A 10,662-nucleotide genomic window follows, 5' to 3' on the forward strand; every position below is an offset into this window, starting at 1 on the left:
CACGCATGCAAACTCACCCTATAAACAAAACAAGTACGCAAACCCTATGAGCACCTTGCAAACAACGGCAAGTAAAAGTAAAAAGTACGAATACAAGAGGAACGTAAATGCGGCTTGCGGGGCATTTATTGTGAGGAAAGTGCAAGCAGAAGGCATGTATACCAAAGGTTAAAAAAAAGGTGGCAATAGCCTAGGTAAAACGCATTCTCTCAAGATAATACACAAGGACGTTCTTCAGAAAGATTTGAGGAACATTCAATCTGATAACACGAAGCTATCAAACAGTAAACATCGACTTGCTAACATTTGCAGACAGATCTATCCTACAAAACCTTATGATACACAAGCTCAAAATCTTCCTGGAACAATTTTTGCTAGTGGGTCGATTTAACTGTAATCTTAAGCCTTGTAAAGCAGGAATATTGACAAACTGCAACCAGTTCTTCTATCTGTATGTACCAACTAAGCTCCATATATGTCTGGCCAAATCTGCCCGATCAACACTCACTGCATTGAACTTGAAGTCATTCTTCTGGCTTGGATGCGAGCAACCTCAAGCCTTCTCCTTCTATACAGTGCATACCCTTGTCGACATAGTTGCTTCTGTCAAAATTTGTCACAGCATTTTTGCCACGTATCTCAATGGCAGCAATATCATAAGCCTCTGCGGCTTCTTCCTCAGTTTCTGAAACAAAATTAAAATCATCAGTAAACTCAAATCAGTTACTTTACAAAAGCATGTGTAAACCACAGTTCATGCGCTGCATACTGAATGTTCCCAGGTAAATGTCTCTAGTTCCAGCAACCAGTCCTATGCGTGCTTGCCATCTCCCATCTTTCTGCCTTCTGGCATTGGACAAGATTTTAGTTTAGTTTCAGTATAACATACAGAACAAAAAGGTAATGCTTTGAAGTCTCAGCAAGCTCAACAAAACAAATAAAAGACAGGTAACCTTGTCACTCCTCTGTAAATAGAAGCTCCTCTTGAAAAGCAGCTGCTCCTCCTGCAGGATGAGACAAATTACTGTGGTAGCCGTTTCTCTACAGTGATATAAATGGGGAAGATTGATAACATACCTTCTCAAATATGTCACACATTCCTCTCGAGACAAATCCCTTATGTCCTCCAATTCCTTTCCATATTTTTCAATCTGGAATAAATGTCATGTATAAGACCATGTAACTGAAAAATATCACTGAAGCCAAAGGAAAAGAACTTGCCGGAAAGTTTAGTCTGGTATTTTGGCCCCAGTATTTAATAGCAGCAACATCATAAGCCCTGGCAGCTTTTTCCTCGGTATCATAACTTCCTGCAAGGTACAGAATTTAGGGGGAAATAATCGAACCTTAAACACAAGAACCAAGACAAAGATAAATGAATTAACAATAGTTACCTAGATAAACTGAAGCACCGCCACATCAGAACATTGCAAGAAACCGTTAATACTAAGTCACAGATAACTAAATACACATCATACAGAAAGAAATAAGATAATAAATTGTCATAGAAACAGCATCGAAAAAAAAATTGTCATAGAAACAGTATCATCTTTGATGGTGGTACTTAACCTTCAGTGATGGAAAAGGTCTTTCGGGGAAGTACTAGCTTTACTAGTTCATAGGGCTATTTCATGGAAGAGTGCGCTCCTAGAACAGGGCTGAGTAATTTCTCAATACTTTATTTTCTCATGATAAAACGTACAATGAATGGATGGAAACAAATTAGAATATGTATCTTATCGGTTTAGATGTGGATTGCTCCGTTTAATTTCACATAGGATTTGGATTTGTCAATTTTCGAGCTATTTTTTTTTAAATCTAAGGCTTTACTTGTTTATGTTTATTTCACAGTTATTGATAAATTGCTCCATTATATGGTTTTTTCCACTGTTACTGAATCGATATACAGCACGTGCATGGTAGCCACTATATAGGAAAAAAAACAGTAGGGAACGTCACTGATGTTTCTTAAGATATATATACAATCCAGAAAACCAGAAACAGAAACAGTTGATATGACATACTAGGTTAAAACAGCTTAAATAACTAACAACAAAATGATTCTGATCATTGGCAAAACAATTATTTAGTACGTGTCACAGGCCGATATAGCCATGATGGGCTACGGAAGTATGGGGCCCAAGTCGGGCCAATAGGGTCTAGGAGCTAGGTTTGCTTGTAGGTCGAGTCGAGTCCTCCCTATATATATAAAGGGAGATGTATCCTTTCAATCTTAAGCAAGAACAGTTCGGGGTAAAACCCCTCTCCCTCTCTTCTCCTGCCGCCACCCCTCTCCTCTCCCTGCGCCTCCCTACCCTAGCAGCCGCTGCTGTTCCCCACCGCGCCCATGCAGACCGCAGCATCGCCTCCAGCCATCACCGCAGCAGCCAAGCCGCTCACCGCTCGCGTGGACGGCAGCAGCCGCTCACAGCTGCCTCTCCCCTTCCTTACCTAGGCGCGGCCAGCCCTAGGGCTGCCACTCCTTCCTTCTAATCCTCCCTCAACTCCCCCGATCCTCCCTCTAATCAAGGGGAAGTCACGCCCCCCAACAGGCATCTGACAGTACGTGTTTGAAAACTCCCCTCCTATGATCTATAAGAGGTCATGATACAAAATTATATGTTAAGCGAAAAGCACTCTCACAAGACAGTGCATAATGGTTTTCCCTCATCCGATATGAACATAGGAACTTACTTTAGGATGCGACTATTTATGTAGGCTTGCAGCTATACTTGGCTGCTTCCACTACAGGACAATGTCTATTAAGAGTACAAATTAATTAATGTTTACAGGAATTTAATAAAGAATGCAACCATTTTTGTAGCTATACTTGGCTGCTTCCACTACAAGACAATGTCTATTAAGAGTACAAGGTAATTGATGTTTAGAAGGTGACAAATGTGAGAATAATGAGGCACGTCACATACTTTTCGCACATTGCATCTAAATGTAAGCTGACCTACTTTTGCAGGAGCTTGCTAATCCAATAATCGCAGCTCAAGTGTGCAGTGCCAGAAATAGTAAGTGAACCAACCAATATAGGGCACATAAATATCTTAACACGCATGTGTGGAACTAGGACAGATGATAAAGTTATATAAATGCAAAAAAAATTCAATACTGACTGACAACAAAAGAAACATGACACCGACTGAAGAATGATATGGCATACATAATTATATACAATTTTTAGTATTGGTTCAGAAAGGCATAGTTTGTACTAAATGATAGGTGGCCTGGACAAAGCTATCAAATTTGTAGCTCTTCTATAATTGGACAAGAATCTAGTTCTGTTCTCTCACTGCTACAGAAAGTATTGCCCAAGATTCTCACTCAATGGTAGATAAATGAGAAGAGGACAGAGAAATAAATGCACAATATTAGCTCCCATGGAAACCTATTTTCTTTACATGGCCATATTTCTATATCTGGTAATGCCATGTAATCAATATTTACTAACAAAATGGTAATGGTTCGGTATATAAACAGTAAATCTCCTTTAGATTAAAGGTCTCATACTGCTGGTTAGATGGTTAAAAATAAATGGATACCTTGTTTCCCTTTCCTTCTACGTCCCTCTACTCTGCAAGAACTGTCCCATAAATGAGCTTCATATTTCCCACTCCATCTATGCCTGCACAAATTGATGATACTTTGGCAAATTGTCCCAGTATGCTAAGCAGACAAGGCGTATTTAATTAAGATAAGATACCAAAGTGATAAATCAAGTGCATTGTTTGTCTCCCCTTAGCAACTATTACAAATTACAAGGACACACACCACACTCACCTGGTCACACCATGGAAACTTGATGATCGGGAGCCAGCAGATCGCACCGCAGAAGTGGCGGCAGAAGCACCTACACCACCCTTCACTTCACTGTACCCTGCAACTGTCCCAGGATTAAAACAGTCGCCAATGTCATCTGCAGGCTCATCCTTCTTGACAATGGTGAGCACTTGAACTCTCTCATCATCGTCATCATCACCACAATATTCATTTCCAACCAAAGTAACTAGAGCAGCCTTCTTGACAGGGTTCTCATCATCTGCACAGCCTTCAATTTCACTTTCATAGTCGACTTGCTCACACTTGGGTAACTTCTCCTGACCATCACCACTGGATTGCTCTGCCTTTCCGGTGCCTGCATCCTTGGTTCCTGACACCGCTGCACCGTGCGTCTCACCATTCCCCTGGGTGCTCCTCGCCTCCACAGCAACTGCTGGCACCCTATTCAGATTGATAGAGTGGCTCCTCTCAATCTTACCCTCGTCTCCCGATTCTCCCGCAGCCTTATCCTCTTCCATTTGCTTCCCAGGATTAACTCCTACGTCCGATTCCTCCATCTGACAGGGGAGACAAAAAATAATAATTCCCAGAACCCTAACTATCTCTTCGCAAACTATCCACAAACTCTGCAAGAAAGGGGATGGAAAACATTATTACAATAAAAAAACCACATAGTTAGATCCATCCGAAGAAGGAACAACAAACCACAAAGTCGCCTATAACCCATCCAGAATCGGAGAAACCAAGGAAGCAGTGGAAAACCAGTACCTCGAACCGCCGCCAGCCCGCAGTGATTGAGAGGTAAAGCCTCCTGACGACGATTGAACCCTAGCAGCGTGGGTATTTAACACCCCGAGAGGCAACGAAACAGGAAATTTCACGAGGCAATCGGCCAGCGACTACCGAGGCAGGGAATTAATAGGGGGCTGCGCGAATGGCGCCGAATTGGGCAGGAAGCGACGAGCACCAGCGGGGAGGCGGCGGCTTAGTGGAGAGTGATGAGGGAAACAACGAAAATTTTCTCGAGCAAAACGAAAAAATCACAGGGTAATTTTCCCCTCTTGCTCCGCCGGATTTATCTAATCGCCGCAGCAGAGCACAATCTGGGATAGCTGAGCGCAACTGCAGCACTGGGGCTACTGGTGAGGACGTAAGGCAATAGGTAATTAAGGGTGTTTATAATTTGTTTCCTGGCGTTAACCGGGTGATTAAGCGTGAGCTAATTGAGGGGGGCCGTTTGCTTCGTGCACGACGCCCCTCGTGATGCGTGCCAGCCTGTGGGGGAGGGACGAGCGGCAGGCGGCCCGTGCCATGGGGCTGCCCCGGAGGCCCCACACGACGGAGTGTCATGACGGGCCTGACGGCGGACGGACTGGAACGTTCTGCAGGGGCGAAACCGCGGGAGGAACGGAAGCTTATCTCGAGGCGTGTCGTGTGTCGAGGCCCTCGCGGCCGCGTGGGAACGTTTAACCTTTAACGGCTCAGAGCGGCGGACGCTTCTAGGGGTCGTGCGTGGCTCGTGATCCTTCGGCTGCCACCGCTTGCCAACGCCGCCAGCAGCCGTTTTGTTTTGGCGAACTCCTCATTAATTAACATTGGCAAACCCAAGCGTATAATTAAAAGATTAATAATAGGTCAGCTATAATTAAAAGAAATAACATTTCAAATATATTTTTTCTTTTCCTTCATCTCTCCCAACATTTCTTTTCTTCGCCTGTGCGTGCGTGACAACATGAGTGGACTGCTAGCTGCTAGCTGCTGGTTGTAGACTGGTTGCTTGGCCTCTTTGGGAACTAATCAGCCTGTTCGTTTCGTCGTAAACGATCGTGAATTATTTACTGCTGGCTGGTTTGGTATAAGAGAAAAATACTATTTTAGCGTATAATCCACGATCGTATACGATCAGCCGAACAGGCTGAATAACTCTAGGCTAGAGCTCGGTAGTCATTGGGCCTTGAAAGTAACTATCGGGGCAAGGGGTGCGGGCCCAATTTCGTCTCTACTCGACTTTGCTCCTGATTGTGTTGTTATCTGCAAGGAGTTGTTAGCGAAGTTTCTTTGGAGTAACAAATTCTCTAGCTCGCTTCATGCCTTCATCTCGCCAGTAGGGTGGTCCACTCGGCACTAGTGTGTGATTTGTGGTTGTCTCAACGGATGGCGGCACATGAGCAGATCAAGTTTGGACATGTAGCGCGGTTATATGGTTACGATGCCGAGAGCGATTGCGAACTCCAAAAACCAGCGGAGTTTGTTTAGATCTTACTTGGCTAATTGTTTGTACTCATTTGTACCGACTACACGATGGAGGAAAACATAGTATTGCCATTACGAAACGCGACAGCGACATGGTCGACGCTGATGAAGGAAAACATAGTGTTGCCATGGTTATGATAAACACGACAAAGGTAAAGCCTTCGTCAAATTTGATTGTAACTTTCTTGCTTGTTTGAATAAACTTTCATGTACTGGTCTTGTTTTCATTAGTATAACTTATGGGTAAGACGCTGTATAGTCCATATTCTCTGAACTAGTCGTTTACACGTCGTTTAAACGCTACATAGTAGTACATTTTTTCATATAATCATCCATTTTATCCCATTTAAATGGTCATTTTTACTCGTTTAAATGGTCATTTTGCATGAATAATGGCTAAACGACAAATGACCGATTGCTTACCGTTTAACGTTTAAAATACTGAATTGATATACGTCAGGCGGTTCATTTAGCCCCCTACGACATGCGATTTTGTGGCCGCCAGATCAGGAATCGCACGGTCGCGGTGCTCCGTCAGTTGGTTGCCCGATACGGGCTGTCGGTCCCCACCACGTGCTCGTGCTCCAGCATTCCAGGTCCCGGTCGTCCAGAATACACGCACGTCCGTGGTTGGTCCGTGTACGCCCGTGTCTACGCCTGAGTACAGCTCCAGCGAAATACACATAGTATGTACCGTGTACACCCAACCCACATGTATATTTGTATTTTTTCTGAAATTAGTGAATAATTTGTGAACAATTTGATAATATTTGTGAACAATTTGATATATATTTCTCTGATATCTGGAATCCATAGAAATATTTTGTAAATTTTTCTGAAAATTTTGGCATATATTTGTGTTATCCTCAAATTACACCACTATGTCCAATAAATTACACTGAACAAGTCATTGTACATATAGTAATAAGCTAGTGTAAATATAGGTAGAAGACAGTGTAAGTATATGGGAAAAATTTAGTTGATAGCAGGGGCCAAAACAACTGAATGTCAGGTAGACAGATCCTTAAAATAACACTGTGTGTAGTGTTTTTTGGGAAAAAAAAATAATGTTTTTAAAAGCAGCATTAGTAAATTATTAAATGCATGTAATTGCTATAAAACGTAAAACTGAGAATGATTTAGATAGAAATCCTTGCATAGTTGTATTCGTCATTCTCTTAAGTTCTTTTTTCAACCGAATAGATATCATATATGGAAGTATATCAGTTTGCCTAATGACAAGATTAGTTATGAGGGTAATGATATATACGCCAATATCTAAGACTTATATCAGACTAAGACCCTATTTGGATCTCATAGTCAGGAGTTTAGTTGGCTACTAAACTTTTCTACTTTTGCACACTTGTGTAGTCTAATAATGAACTAATGGTTTTTTTGAGATTGACCAAACACCTTGGACTATCTATTTGGAGCCTCAAGAGCTAAAGTAGTAAAGTTCAATGGTTAAACTTTAGACCATGATATCCAAACAGGACCTAATTTCTAGTGGCATACCTAAGGTTAGTAGCAATGTTTAAGTAGGAGTTTTGATGATTTTGTAAAGATAAAATGCACTCACATAGGCTAACTCGATGAAGGCAAAACCAATGACTTCATATCACCCATAATAGTCATATTTGAAATTTACTTTTCTCCTACTAATAAAGTACTTGAGCAATTCTCCTATCTCTTTCATCTGTCGCTCAGACTCGAATTCCTCCGTCGCACTAGCAAAAGGACTCATCCTTCGCATAACCAAGCCCCTCGCTGACTCTTTCTCTCTCTTGTTTTGTTTGGTGATTCCTCTCGCTTTCTCCATGCCCCCTCTATCCCTCTCATTCCTCTCCATCAGGCATGCCACTAGGGCTAGTGCCCCTCCATTCCTCCTCCTCGCTCCTCTCTCTCTCTCTCTCTCTCCGAACCAGGGTCGTCCCTATCCCTTCCCTTCCTCTCCCTATCCCTAGGCCCCGACCTAAGCGGCAATGATGGTCAGCTCCCGAGGCTTGGGTACGAGCTTTGGGTGATCACTCAGGCCTGGGTGTGGGTGTAAGATTTGGGCTCAATGCAGGCTGGCATGTCAAAAGCGGACGATCGCTAGTTCGGCTGGTCAGGTTTGGACTGATTTTAGATGATTCAATAGTATTCTATGTGAGAGAATAAGCTGAAACAAACTGAAACAAGCTGGAACAAGTTGTAACCTGACCAGCCGAACACCCCCTGTTATACATTTCTGTTATCGTATTCTATCATCGTAAATGGTTATGAGACAAACAGGTCTATGAAAATAGGCGGCTCCCACAAAAGTTTTTCCTGTTTTTGGCTTGCGGAGGAAGCGCAGGGCAGAGGATGAGAGGATGCAGCTGTGAGTTTTGCAACTGAAACCCAAGTGGTTGCTGTCGTGTTTTTAATCATTTTTTTTAAATTTCTGTGCTTTTGAAAACCCACTCTCGCTCTCTTTTTTTCGCTGCTCTCGGTATAATTTCGTTTGGTGCCCTGGTGGTCACTCCCTCTGTTCCGGTCGGCCAACAAACAAACACGCAGAGAAGCTGCAGGGCAGTTTGGTTCGTCCAGGCCACACATATCCCTGCTGCGTGCGTTTACGACGCTACCGATCGAAACGGGCGAGGAAACCGGAAAAGGGATCATGCGGAAGCACCGCAGCAGCCCGCCGGCCATGACCGGCTGCTCGCCCCCTCGCCGCGCTGCACGGAAGCGGCCCAGAGCGAGGCACAGAAAAGGGGGGCAGCGACCGAATTTTTTACATCTAGCATTTTTTTTTAAGTTTCTCATAAATAGATATCTGAAAGAAAAATTTTAGAATATGGATCTTTAGCTTGATGTTGTTGATGCTGGCGTCGAGTTAACATGTCTCAGCGTCAGCGTCCCTGACGCCGAGCTCCTGGGCTCGACGCGAATGTGGAAGGTGACATGGCAGGGAGCTCGGCGCCAGTGCGGACCAAGCTTCGTGCCCGAGCGTTCTTCCTCTTCTTTCTCCGCTCTCTCGGGTTTTTCTCTCTCTCCACTTTACCCTACCTCACGAATCGGCATATTGGACCTTGGAAACTTTGATTTGATCCGTAGATCTTCGAGAGCAAGGTATCCTCGCTCCTCTCCTAGTTTTTTTCGCATCGATTTGGTATATATTAATCGGATTTTTAAACGTAATAATCGTCATCACTTAGGGTTTCATTATATCCCTCAATATATGTATTATACAAATGTAGGATTATGCTAAGGCGTTGAAAAGCTAGCAAATCTAGGCGCATGTAGTTATGTTATGGGTTCATTGTTGTGCATCAAATGAGAAACCCTGGGTTTAGGGTTTAATGTTAAATGCTTTCGGTTCTTAGGAAAAAAATGGTTGTATCGTAGTTATAGTTCTCATTGACATTTATTTGTGATGTTTTGATTTATGTTTGTTAAATTACATCCGTTTTGTTAGATGCAAGAAATGTTTTGGGAGGAGTTTTGGTGAAAACGGTGTCGTCCTCGAGAATTATACCCCGACGCGTCTAGCAAAGATGCCCCGTCCATCCTGACCTCTCTGTTCCTAACTGTGGCTGTGGTTTCCCGGCCCATATTTTTCAATCGAAACATCCGGACACAGCGGCGCGTTGCTTCTACACATGCAGTCGTTTTAATGTAAGAAATTATTTCCACTATCATTTTTCTTTATTTGTGTAAGTATAATACTAATATTTTGTTGGAATCTCGTTGTGTATAACTATGAGGTGTTTTTTCTTTCAATGGATCGACGGTGCAAACAAGTTTGATCCTAGGTACCTCCTTTTCGACGATTGGTTTAGAGGGAGACATCCACGTGAGCACTTCAAGCGGTGGGTTCCACCCTGCCAACCCTCCGTCAATGACGGCTAAGGAGAAGCACCTAGCCGCAGTTAGACGACTAGAGGAACCTCCTCTTTGCGATTATGGAGATCGAGCTGTGATAAACCCTAAGAATACATTGGAGTTTGTGTGTCTAAACAAGCATGAAGTATGTGCAAAGTGTATGTGTTGAAATGCTGAGCTATATGTGTTCATGTACTAATGTCTATTTATTTAGATGTTTTCAATGGCGAAGTGTCGTTTCAAGAAGTGGTTGTATGATCATAAGAACCAATGGCCGAAAGAACCGCGAAAGGTTAAGGAAAAGAAGAAAGAAGTGGTAATTTACGAAGCACCTCCTGTCATGTGCGAATGTGGTGTTAAATCTAACTATGGCCTAGTCCCTTCAGAGCTTAGAATATGCCATTATTACGGCTATATGGTTGAGTATGATGAGGTTGGTTATTTTGTGTTAAACATGAAATCGTATTTTGTTTCTTTTGCTAAGACAGATATGATATATTTTTTCGTTTGAACAGAGCACTAGAAAATACAGGTGAAAATGTTACGATGGTCAAGCTAAGTTCTTGGATGAACTGAAGAAGAGACAAGTAATTGCACGGAAGAGGGGATATGGACCTGAGTACGTCAACCTATTCGTTAAACATCACAGAGAAAATATGCGTGAGTCTGCTAGACAACACGGTATTTATAACCCGATCGATGTTGGGCTTAACAAATGGGGATTGGAGAGACGGATGACGTTAGAGGAACGCTCGGGCTTAATAAACGCGG

General features: G+C 43.0%; 1 protein-coding gene across 1 annotated transcript; it reads right to left on the reverse strand.

The window, feature by feature from the left end:
- Positions 1-275: 275 nt before the first annotated feature.
- On the reverse strand, positions 276-4,956 carry LOC136467728 (AP2-like ethylene-responsive transcription factor AIL1). The gene is made up of 8 exons (XM_066466498.1): positions 4,558-4,956; positions 3,790-4,415; positions 3,552-3,634; positions 1,222-1,310; positions 1,078-1,151; positions 954-1,004; positions 770-846; positions 276-685 (listed from the first exon to the last, which is right to left on the reverse strand). The coding sequence occupies exons 2-8, from the start codon at positions 4,344-4,346 to the stop codon at positions 525-527; spliced, it is 1,092 nt and encodes a 363-aa protein (XP_066322595.1). The 5' UTR covers positions 4,347-4,415; positions 4,558-4,956; the 3' UTR covers positions 276-524.
- Between the last annotated feature and the right edge of the window lie 5,706 nt (positions 4,957-10,662).

Source organism: Miscanthus floridulus, chromosome 7 (assembly GCF_019320115.1).
Source record: "Miscanthus floridulus cultivar M001 chromosome 7, ASM1932011v1, whole genome shotgun sequence".
In the NCBI taxonomy this organism is placed as follows: Eukaryota; Viridiplantae; Streptophyta; class Magnoliopsida; order Poales; family Poaceae; genus Miscanthus; species Miscanthus floridulus.